A 12,297-nucleotide genomic window follows, 5' to 3' on the forward strand; every position below is an offset into this window, starting at 1 on the left:
CATACATACATACATACATGCATACATACACAGTATAGGTTATATGTCAGAATCAAAAACTAGAATCACTAAAAGGGCATCAGCAGCCTAAAGGTTAGAGAACCAAAGGTTGCCTACTTACCCGGTTAACAGGTTACCCTTGCTCTTAACCTTTTCACCCTTTCTTAATCCCTCTTTTTACGTTTTAGCCTTTAGATTGATCCTGTCCTTTATTCTCTTTATTGCTCTTAATCTTCTTTCCTTAATCCTTCTTCTAATGTTTTAGTCTTCTGTACTCGGTTACTTTTCTTTGATAATGAGTTTCTGCCTTTGCTTTGTCTGTCAAAGCACCTATTAAACATCTACTTTCAAAGGTGCTGTATAAATCAAGTTATTGCTATTACTAACTATGATAAATGTGTGTGAAATGTGCAGTCACCTAATTTCCACCCCTGAGGTGGGCTACTATACCCTTACCTTAATTTTTTTCCTCAGATGTACAACAGATTTAGCAATGGCCTGATTATACTGGTAAATACACTGTAACTCCCATTTTCCCTATCTTGTAATGTGCTGGGTAGCATTAAGGGGGAAAGGTTTGATACGGTGGCCGGTAGGGGCCAGGCGAATGCGAGACCTATGTAAAGGTTAAATAAAGTTTTAATTGGACAAACCCCACTAAAAGGGGAAAAATTAAAATTGAGCCTTTAAATATCAAATATCAAAATAGAAATACTGACACATAAAAAGAAAATATTCACAAGATAAATACTTTTATCCAAGTGGACATTGTTTTTATTTGTTGTTAATGTGATTATAAGCAGAATAACAACAACAGGAATATACTGTCAAATTGCAATTGACAATAACTTCACCTTTAATGAAAAGCTGTGACAGTTGGGCAAAGAGTAAGACTTCTATGCAGGTTTGAACTTGTCTAAAGTTCCCGCTGAAACACCTTGCCTTCGGTGACTGCAGGAGACACCCAGCAAAGTGGCAGACAAACCTGTTTTCTTGTATTTGGATTAACCTCAGGCTTCTCACAGCACACAGTGTGGCCCTGTGACATTTCAAATGTGTGTTTTCATGCTCAGGAACAGCTAAACTGTTTCATATGAAATACTGAACTGTACAAAAGATACCATAACATTCTCTCCATTGAATTCATAAGTAATAACGTAACATTACTCTTTTTTCACCACTCATACATGTGGAAGAACGTCTGCTTGAATTTTAAACATTATAATTTACAAAAAACAAACATTCAGCGAAATCTTTTATTGACCTACACACATTATGACTTCCATCAACATATACATTCCAGTTTAAAAAAATCTTTTTCTTTTTAAATATATAGATTAAATAACAGTAATGAGAAGAGGGATGTTAAACAGTTTTCCATAAAGACTCCTTGTTAAAGCTTTTGCCCTAGGATGCATGGTGTGTTAAAGCTCTTTTGAATCTGTTTTAGCTCTTAAATGTATAATTTTTTATAAATTGTTGTAGTTGTTTTAAAGTAAGGTAATATATCATGGTTAGAATAATTATTGTGATAAACATTTGTATTTATTTAATGCAGAGCTGCTCAGGTCTACTCAGAAGATTATCAGCACATAATATTCTTTACAGTTGACACGTCATAATAAAAAAACACCTATTTCACAAGAACAACTATTAATTTTATTACTGAGGAATGATTGAAGTTGACTAAATAGTTTAAAAGAGCTATTTCATATAAGGCATCAAAAGGAAACAACTCTGTGTTCAGTTAAGTTTGTTGCCTATATTTCAGTTTTTTATAATCTCATTTTAAAATTTAAAATTTAGCAAGACGTTTAATCTGTAAAAAAATGTATTTTTGTATTTCGTCAGGTCTCATTCAGTTATACTGGATGGTTAATAATATAATATATACATGTACATTTTTAAGACATCCTCCTCAGTATTAAACAGTAAATATACAATAAAAATGTAAACAATTTTAACAATGTGGGTGATGGCTGAGCTTGTTTCAGACGTTGGTGATTTCAACACCCTTGTAGGTATGCATGGGACTGCCTTTGGCCCGGGGAATAGCCTGAATCCTGGCTTCTCTGGGCAGAGAGCCGCAGCTGCCGTGGAAGCCCAGCCCTCGCTCTGCAGAGTGGCTGTTTGCACGAATCCGCAGTGGGCTCTGGAGATGTAAAGAGAAATAAACCCTGATATTTAATTACTAGATAACATTAACCCTTTATAGGGTACTCATTGAAATACTTTGAAGTTCAAAAATTCAACCTCAATGTGTTATTGGGGAACATAACGTAACTTTATTTCTGTTAGAAAACATTTTTCAAAAATGTTTAATTTCATGTCGAAAAATAAACTGACGAAGTTGCCATATTTGGTTCAAATGCCACAATAGCAGGATTAGTGACATAGGGTGATCTGTTCTGATTGGCTGAGTGAGGATCACATGCTTCTCAACCTTACTGAGGTGCAGAAGGGTGACCATATGTAATGTGTACGGAAATTACCAAAAATAGTCACTTGCCCGATAAAGGGTTAAGATGAAACTGACAAACCATTTTGCTTGCAACAACCAGATTTCAGAACAATTTCACAAATGTAAATGTTCTGTCTCTCATCAAGCGTCAAGTGTTCCTGAACAAACACTGTCTGTGTTATGTCCCCATCATGCCTTTACTTGACAGGTAGTGGGGGCAGGTTAGTTTACGAGGCTGAATGCACTAACAATACCCTCCACAAGGAAATACCTCCATCAAGTTATGGCCTATCTGTCTCAAAATATGTCAACTCTAATGTTTATATGTTTAAGTTTGGTGATGTTGGAAAAATCATGCTGAGCAAGCACTCCAAAGCACTCTGAAGAATTAGTTATAAAAGACAGCCACACAGTTCACTAGTATCTAAAACGTTCAAATAAAATGTAAAAAATGTTCAGCCGTTCGCTTCATTAAAAAAACGTTAGCTTAAAATGTTTTAATAAGTTAATTTGAGTATAACATGAAATTATACCTTTCCTGACACTCTCATAGACAGCCTCTCTTCAGCTAAGCGGTTCACAGCCACAGGTGAAGAGGAACTTTTGACCTCACCGCACTGCTCTCCACTGCTGTGAATATGATGCATTACAGAATATAGAAGGAGACACTAATGTTCATTCACGGTCACAATGTTAAAGCTGAGATCTGAGATTATTTTTGCTGAATAACAAATACAGTACATGGTCAAACGCAGCAATAAATAAACAAAAAAAGAGTTATAAAAATATGCAATCAATCGCAGGAGTTTCTTTTTATGCTACCTGTTAATGATGGCGAGTGATTTCATCTCTTCAAACAGGTGCCGGTGCAGCATGTGCTTATTGCTGGGGATCCCCAGAGCTTTGGCCATGGCATCTGTGTCAAAAGACGGGTCCAATGCCATCACAGCTCCATGAATCCCTCTGCCCTGTAGGTTCTCTGCAAACTCCTGAGGATCATAACACAGGATGAATAGATGGATTCTTTAAGTAGTAGCGTGGCACCAAAGTGACAAACCTATCTTTACTACTCTTGAGGGAGTCACATCAACTATTTGCAAAATGGATGACGTAATCCTGAGCACAGTCAAACACTTTCCCTGACCTCCCACCAACCTTCAGGTCTATGTCTCTGATCCACTTCATTACTCTGTGACATGTCCAAACAATGGGGTCCCGGTCCTGGTTCTCACATTTTAGCCGCCGTGCCTGCAGAGCCTGCAAGAACAGATAACTGAGAAGTCAGGGAAGCATGAGGGACTGATGAGATAATGCAGCAGTAAGTGTTGCCCAAGCTGTTGTGGATAATAATAGAGGGTAGACTAGTATAACTATATCAGACCTCTTTATCAAAACTGAGCATCTGCAGCAGCTGGATTGCCAGGAGTAAACTGGTTTGGTGGTTTTGGTCACTAATGTTGAGGGATCTCTCCAGGTCTCTGCGGCTCAGGGAGTTCAGCACCCGTCCGTCCACTAAATGTGTCTGAAAAGTCTGCGAGTACTGAGGCAAGCCCACATCACTGAGCCAGGATGTCGCAACCCAGTAATGGTCCATCTCCGAAGCTTTAGACAGTCTAGAAGAAGATTAGACACAACAGATCAGGAGAGAGGTAAAAGTACTACTGGAATAGTATAGTCATTCTTATTTAACATCAAAATACTTGAATATCTGGGTTTTACTGTACTTCACCTCTTAGCATGGTATATTTATTAAATTGAAAACAACATTGAGAAACAAACAGATTTAGTTACAGTATTTTGCACGTTAGTTACAGGGTACATATGAGCTGTGTCTTTTTTGTTTTCTTTTTTTGGAAAAGCAACTTCTGTCCTTCAATTTAAATATTTGACAATAGTGACCTAATCTGTTCCAGTCTCAGTTGTCATGTAGTTAAAGTGGGATTTTGCGAGAAAAGTGAAAGTACAACAAATTCAACTTTCAAAAGTTTAAAAGTTTATCAACAACAACAAAAGATCTTCTATGTTTTTCTCGTTGTTGCTCACCCTTGGTCCCCTTCAGCTCTCCTGTAATCCTCAATGGCCAGTCTGAGTTTCCTGCGATGTATGGGGTTACTGATACCCAGACCAAGCTCCAAGTCCTCATCTGTCAGTCCAAGCAGCACCTAAAAGAACAGAAAACCAGTTCTTAATCAAACATCAACAGCTTCTTTCAAAGTCCGTATTCTCTCATTCTACCCCAACAATGGAACAATGGAACCACGTGTACCAACAGTGTACCTTGCCACTTTTGACGTTTTCAGAGCAGGCTCGCATGTACATGGGCATCCCCATGACAACCTCCAGCCAGGCCTGGACAACACCTGCTCGCCACTGTGACATGCATGTGTTTCGAGAGAGCTCGGCCTGCTGGAGGCGGTCCAGCTGCTCCTCTCCATCAGACAGGCTTTGCTGTGTGCTGTCAGAGTCTGGATTGGTCAGGAGAAGTTATGTTGTGGCATACAGGAGGGAGTTCAGGGTCAGAGGGATAAGGAAATCAAAAAATATGACTTATCTGAAGAAAGACTGACATGAAAATCAGAGGGTAGTTTCACCAAAAATACACCGACGAGGAATAATAGTTGACAAATAATAATCCAATTCAAATTGGATACAATCCTAAAAAATCTGTATAAGATTTTTACTACTTCTTCTGTTCAAGTTTATCATTTGAAATGATACTATATAGCCACTAGATGGCGCCAGATTAATTTAATGAAGCTGACCTTGTACTTCTGTAAGGGCTAAAAAACCTGTATATTTCTATGTTTGCAGTAGTCCCGTCAGCTCTAAAACAACACATTTAGTAAAGTTGTTAAAATACTTCTGTTATGTGAGGAATATGGGGGGACTGTAGACCATTGGGATAATGTTTTTGAGACACAGGGATTATTCATAAAACATCATGCTCCTGCCCATTCAACCGTTTCCACAACAGGCAACACTGATTCATACTGAACCACCGAATCCAGGATGAACTGTGTGTTTACCTGATTCGTCCTCACATGCTGACAAAAACGTTGCATGCAGTCCAACTTCTCTTTCAAAAGACTTTCCTCAAAAATAAATACACAGACTTGGATTTCATCCAATGGACCTGAGTGATATGAATAATCCCCCGAGATCAGAAACAGACAGCTGGTAATCACAGATGAGGAGTTACTCACTGAGAGAGTTGCCATTAAAAATGGCAGGAGGAGAGGGAGAGACACGTTAGACTGGGACACAAGAACAAGATACTCATGGAACAGAAAACTACAACATAGGATGTATTCAGTTACTAGTTTTATTTTTAAAATAAGATTTCATTTCAATTATAATTCATTATTTGAAAATGCTAAAACCTCCTCAGCATCTGGCTGCAACATCTGCAGCAGATAAATATTGAAGTTTACTCTCTTTTCTATATTTTTTAAATAAAAATTTTCAATAGATTTGATCTTTTATGGAACAATTCCTAAATTACAAAGCATTTAACATATAATTATTGGAGCCACATCTGTAAGAAATGAGGAGGGATCTACACAGAGCAAAACAAAAACAGTAAGAAAAAATTAAAATAAAAAGGGACCGTGCATTCATAATGCAGGGAGAGAGAACTTGGTAGAGGGAAAAAGCAACACAGGAGCAACACAGGACTGTAGAGATTATTAATTAATTTCTATTGGCAATGAATGGACATTTAATTGAAGCAACACAGAGGGATCATGCACATGTTGAATGTACATTCCTTTGTTACGGATTGGCACGTTAGATAGCTCTCAGTAAGAAATGAGTCAGATGTAAACAAAGTTACGAGGCTAACGCTAACAGTGACAGAATGATACTCAGATTATTATTATTTTCTAAAGATGACTGTTCAACTTCTGGCATTTGCACATGGTTTCTGTAGAATGGGATGAGACTAAATATGTATTACTGCTCACTATTAGTTTTTTTTAGGTCAGTGCAATTATTTATCTATTATACTAAAACCCTTTTTGATAAGTTATTGATTATAGTAACTGAGAATATATATCAACATCAACATAAATTGGTCATACATCTGTCACTCAATACTCCCTGCTGCTCACATCATGATAGTAGCACAATTTGCGAGCCATGATTATATTCCTATCCAAACAAATGTCAATTTTTTAATAAATAAGATAAAGTAAGCCAATTATTTTTTAGTAAATCAGGTCAAATCTGTTCTTTCCTTATATAAAAAGGGTCAGGTAAGAATTGGGAATACGAGAAAACTTAAAAATCAATGTTGCAAAGCATGTAAAAAGCAACTGCAAAGTAACAAAAGCCAAATGACATTTACAGTAAAAACACTGTTTTCACAATAACTCCTATTTACATATAGACAGCAGTCCTTCAAGTCTCAAGTTATAAAAAAACATACAACAGTTCAACAACCGGAAGATAATACAGCATAAACATGTCTACACATAATGATAACCCCGCATATATATTTATATGCATGTAAACATATATACATATGCATACATGTACATCTATAAATATATATCTAATTTACAAACATACAATTTGAGGGTAATATACTATACATTTATGGGGATAGCAGTCTTTCAGGCTTTTGTTTTAAAATATGCACCCCTCCCCCCTCCAGAAAATCTGGCATTTAAACACTCTGTACACACAGTTAAAGCCAGGTGGATACCAACTCATGAACATACACACACACAGACACACACACACACACACACACACACAAACAAACATTTTCACTCTCAGCATCACCAGTCGGCATCCTCCTCTATGTAATAATCAGGTGTGGCTGTACCATCAAACAGGCCGGGGTCCAGTGATTTGCGCTGCTTGCCCCGAGCAAACACCCGAGACAGGGATCCCAGAGTCATCTTCTCCTTCTTCTTCTTACGCTTCTGGTCCTCCAGATCCTCCATGGACTGAACAGAGCACAGAAGATTAAGGATAAGGAAGGATAGGATATAGGATTTTTAATACAGTATAATTTTGAAAATTCTATATTCACTTAATTACTAAGAGTTATATGTAAGATTGATACTCCAATGTCCTTATAGTAAACATGAAGGCACTTCCAGCTGCTAGATAGCTTACTATAACTTTGCATGGAAACTGTAAACAGGAAACCTGGTTTCCAAAGGGAAAAAAAAGCCACTCAACACTTCTGAAGATGGGCACATTTTTTAAAGTGGACTGGACTGGGGCCATGTTTAAAAAGAGACCCAAGCTAGCTGGTTGCCCCTTGTTTACAATATGTACATCAAACTACGCTAAGCAGCTGTGAAATTTAACTTTAAATCAAGTAGACAATTACAAAAGTGGAGACAATCTCACCATATGACACTCAGCATGAGAGCAAACACGTTATGAAATGTAAAAATGTTCATTTAAAGTGAGTTCACTGCAAATTAATCACCACCACCACCACGCAGACAGGCTGACACCCAACAGAAGGACAGGCACAAATAGGGGAAGTCAAAGAGGGGGGGATGCACTCATAGAGAAGTGTTGAGGTGTGATTACTTGGTTGAGGGGGCCAGGCTACTCTTACATTGCAGAGGGAGTGGGTCCTATGACGAGGTGAGTTGATGTCGCTCGGCGTGGATGAACGGTCTCCATCAGCTGCAGAGGCGTCAGAGATGACAGAGGGCTGGCGGGAGTGGCAGGGGCTGATCCTTACCACAGCTGTATATGTTCCACACATGCACACACATATATCACACATGTTGACAAATTCCCACAGTTAGTATTAGAAACCTTAAGGAACCCTGTTAGTATATTTAGTCAGAAGCAGCCCCAAGCAGCACGGAGACGAAAAGGGCAAAATAGATAACTTACCCTGTCTGTCTGTTGTATGATACAGGGTCTGTTGGCTTTGACGGATGGCGGCAGTAAGCGGTAGGTCAGCCTGCATCACCCACTCCTGACTGCCATTCACTACAGGCTCTGAGGGCATGGCTAGTGAGTGTCGCTTCGGTACATCTTTTGTCAGTGTGGCCAGAGACTGCTTCGCCTGGAAAGCAAAGAGACATAAATTGAGTATGAGATGAAAGGTAGGGGGGGGGGGGACAAACCCCACTTACATTGACACATGTGTGCATTTTATTACTTTGCAATTAACTAAAATTAATTCATGTTTTCAATTTCTTTGAGTATTTAACTTTTCAGCCATCGCTTTAATTTATTATAAATCTTTTATAAACAGTGTGAAACACTTTCAATTACTTTGAGCGTGAAATGTATAGAGATAAAATTGTGTTGTACTACATAAAATGACTTAGGCATGAATGTATTAACTTGTTGGCATTTGCACACACAATGTGCAGACGACTGTATGCTTCAGAACTAATACAGGACAGTAAGAGTTAAAACATATCCTGTCAGTGTTCTGCTTACTATACTGTAGTCAACAAATACATCAGAAAATTAACAATAAATTGAAACAACACATTGTCTGTTTACTTACTGCCTGATACTGTTTTTGTGAATGTACTGCACCAATACCTCCACTGATATTTCAAAGGTCACTAAACATACACCGCTGAATCACACTGTTGCTGGATGATATGGTTCTTATTTATGGGTGCTGTGTAGTTATTAGAGTCAATTACACATTTTTGCTGTGTCAGCGCAGCACTGGAAAAGGTCAAACTAAACCTGTAATAAATTAAGAACTCTTATGTATCAGGATGCAAAATAGTGTCCAAGGTGTTTTTTATGGACACACACACATAAAACAGGGTCAAAATCAGGGACAAAGTTAAGCAGCAGTTTATTGCAAGGTCCAAATACTTTGGAAGAAATGTGCAGTATTCTGCATGAAGTTCAATGCAGAGGCTCTTGTTGTTTCAGGTTTCAACAGGGAAAAGGGTAGCACGCAGGTTCTGGTAGAGTAGAATAGTAGCTAACATACTGTAGGTGCTAATGGCAGGCTTACTGTATATACACAGTCCTGTTAGACTTTTAACATTACACTATTCTGCGACTGAAACTCTCTCAACTGCAAAATATCTATTTTTCAGCCACAGAAAATAACGGGGAAAAAAACACATTCTACTTTTAGTTCTGTAAGATTTGCTTAAATCTACAGTTCCTAGCTTTCTTTAGATATATTTTGTATTTTTTTTTTAAAGTTCAAAAATGCTTTAAAAATGTTCATCTGCCTTCAGAAAAAAGCAAAAAAAACCCTGAATGAATGAGTTGGCTTGAAGCTTAGTGCGACAGCAGGTATTGCTTGTGTCCTCTCCAGACTAACACATCACTGATTTTGGTCTGTTCATGGGGCTGTTGAACGACAACATCAAAAAACAAATTGAATTAGAGCAGATTTCACCTTTGAAGGTAACGAGAAGTTAAAAAAAAATAAAGATTTGAAAACTTCTTCAAATCTCTGTGCCAAAACAACCCATATTCAATGTCAGATTGTTCTATGCAAAAATGCCTTCTCCTATACATCAGACATGTATTGGATTTTAAACAGATAGAATGATATTCAGTGGCTCGGTTGCTTGACAGCGCTGCAGCTCTGGCATTGATGCACCAACAAATGTGATCTGTGATGCAGCTTGATGTGACTATCTGTGGGTGGTTATGACTTGCTGAGGGAGGAGGGAGATTAATGACACACAGACTGACAACTGTTCCTCCGAGGAAGTGACAACGCAACAGAGACAAACAGGCATGAATTTTCCTCAGCCTGAAGAAATGCTTAATGCTGTGAGAGATGAGGGAATGAGGATACAGAGCAAAGCAGCTTACCGCATGTGTTTGCACTGATATGGATGCAGAGACAGGAATGCAAACCCACACCTGGTTTACATTCACATCATATCCAAATGACTGATGACAGGGTGACAGTGTTATGCAAGAGTTTAATAAAGTTGTGATTTTTGTCTATGTGCACAATGACTTACCATTGTGAGCTCGGCCTCCAGTTCTTTGACTCGGTTCTCCTTCATGTCCATCTGAGAGCGTAGGACATTTGCCTGCTCTGTGGCTTCTTTGGTCTGTCTCCTTAGATCCCACTTCTCCCTCTCCAGCATGTCTTTCTCCTTCGCAAGAGCTTTCACTGCATCCTCACTCTCCTGAAAAAGAAGCACACAAAGGCATGGTTAATCCCTGCATGATTTACTTTGAATGATCAATCGGTCTAATTTTGAGTACAGGTACATTCTGTGCTGAATTTCAAAATGTAAATTCATTTAAAGGGTAATGAGAACCCTATCAGACCATTAACTTTTGTGATGGTTGTAACAGAACATTAAATTTGAGCGTGTAACCTGATGGATACTGAAAGTTGTTACAGTATATAAGAGTTTCAGACAAAGTGCTGTACAGGTACTAAAATCAACAAAAAAATTATATATAACTAAATCCCCCGTTCAACAATTCAAGGTTTTATTACACATTACACAAGAAAAGATTTTTGACTGACATAATGCCATTATATATCTGAATTAAAAACTGAAAAATGTGCTGGGTGATTCTCACCTTTCGGTGTTGGTCGTAGTTGCGTATGAATTCTCGCAGCTGCTCCTCTCTGCTCTCCAGTGTCGTGTACAGCTGCTGCATCTGACTTACCAGATCTGCTTTCTCCACTTTTAGACGCTTACGGTCTGCTTTCATAGCTGCAACACACACACACACACACACACACACACACACAATCAGATTAACAGAATGACAGTAAATGCATGAATAAAACAAGGTACATTTTAATAAACTGAACAATTACAATAGTTCCCTAATGTCTAGCTTTCTGTAAATCAGTAACAGAGCTTTGCATTTGCAGCATTGAGCCACTAGGTTGCACTGTGCCTTCTGTTAATAAGGGGCTGCAGATGGTGCCTTTTATCAAAGAAAATGATGTAATCTTCTGAAAACATAATTGGCACAGTGGATCTTATTCATGAATATATGAAACTGTTACGGCTGGCATTTGGAGCCTCTGTCTGCTCACCCTAACAAGACCTTTTGGAGCTGTTTTCTCTCAAATACATGGACAACTCATCAGCCATGATACAACTGGAGGACCTCTTTGTAAGCAAAAATAATAACAGAGCTCTCCTGAGAGTCTGTGTTCAACCCGAGAGGCGGGACAGTAACCTGTATTTTTCCTCACTCAGGAAGCATTCCTCTTGTCAGCGTTCATATTTTACTCCCTACTTTCAAACCTGTTCTTCAGCAGTTACACAACACCGTTAACAAGTTTGCAGCTCAGCACCTGTGACTCTCAGAGGACAGAACAATTCAAAGCAGTAATTCTTTCTCACAGTTCCCTTTTGGTTTTTCTGGGGGTTTTTTGCCAGCAATTATTTTAAATGTAGGAATGATTTTTTTGTATTCGTTCCCCAGCTCTGGGAACTGCATGGTTTCAGCATGTGTGGATTTGTTTTCTACGAGAAATGAAAACAATCCAATACTTCATAATAAGCACCACATTCCAGTCCACCTCAATACCACATTAATATTTCAAAGTCAAGCTTCTATGCCATGATTGATGGATGCTAATTAAAACGAGGTGAACCTGGAGTCTACTTGGCTGCTCCTCGGGGCCAACACCCACTTTGGAATGATGTCGAAACATATATATAGTAATTCTTGTATATACCCTAAAAAATCAGATTTGAACAAAATGTTTCAGGTTTCTTATTAAAATAAAAACCCGTTTTCATTTGTGTGCACAGACTTCATGTTAGGGCCCATGACAACAACAACTTGGAAGTAAAGCTTCTCTTTTTGTTTGCTGAGATTAAGCACATTAGGCTGCTGACGTATTGAGATATCTCCTCAACTTCTTCATCAAG

General features: G+C 38.4%; 1 protein-coding gene across 7 annotated transcripts in view; it reads right to left on the reverse strand.

Annotated features, from left to right (window-relative positions):
- Nucleotides 1-748: 748 nt before the first annotated feature.
- Nucleotides 749-12,297, reverse strand: part of kaznb (kazrin, periplakin interacting protein b) — a gene marked incomplete at its 3' end in the record, with an annotated part of 104,209 nt that continues 92,660 nt past the window's right edge. For 3 of the 7 annotated variants that reach the window (XM_079341518.1, XM_079341517.1, XM_079341520.1), the window contains 12 exons: nt 10,982-11,118; nt 10,405-10,575; nt 8,330-8,504; nt 8,043-8,176; nt 7,290-7,413; nt 4,739-4,926; nt 4,505-4,623; nt 3,843-4,074; nt 3,617-3,718; nt 3,284-3,450; nt 2,995-3,091; nt 749-2,152 (listed from right to left, as the gene is read on the reverse strand). In XM_079341518.1, coding sequence (XP_079197644.1) covers nt 1,991-2,152; nt 2,995-3,091; nt 3,284-3,450; nt 3,617-3,718; nt 3,843-4,074; nt 4,505-4,623; nt 4,739-4,926; nt 7,290-7,413; nt 8,043-8,176; nt 8,330-8,504; nt 10,405-10,575; nt 10,982-11,118 — 1,808 coding nt within the window. Of the gene's footprint in view, nt 2,153-2,994; nt 3,092-3,283; nt 3,451-3,616; nt 3,719-3,836; nt 4,075-4,504; nt 4,624-4,738; nt 4,927-5,765; nt 7,414-8,014; nt 8,177-8,329; nt 8,505-10,404; nt 10,576-10,981; nt 11,119-12,297 lie in introns of those variants that run through there. The other 4 variants (XM_079341519.1, XR_013778887.1, XM_079341522.1 and 1 more) reach the window with 4 other exon arrangements.

This window comes from Symphodus melops (genome assembly GCF_947650265.1).
Source record: "Symphodus melops genome assembly, chromosome: 4".
Lineage (NCBI taxonomy): Eukaryota > Metazoa > Chordata > Actinopteri > Labriformes > Labridae > Symphodus > Symphodus melops.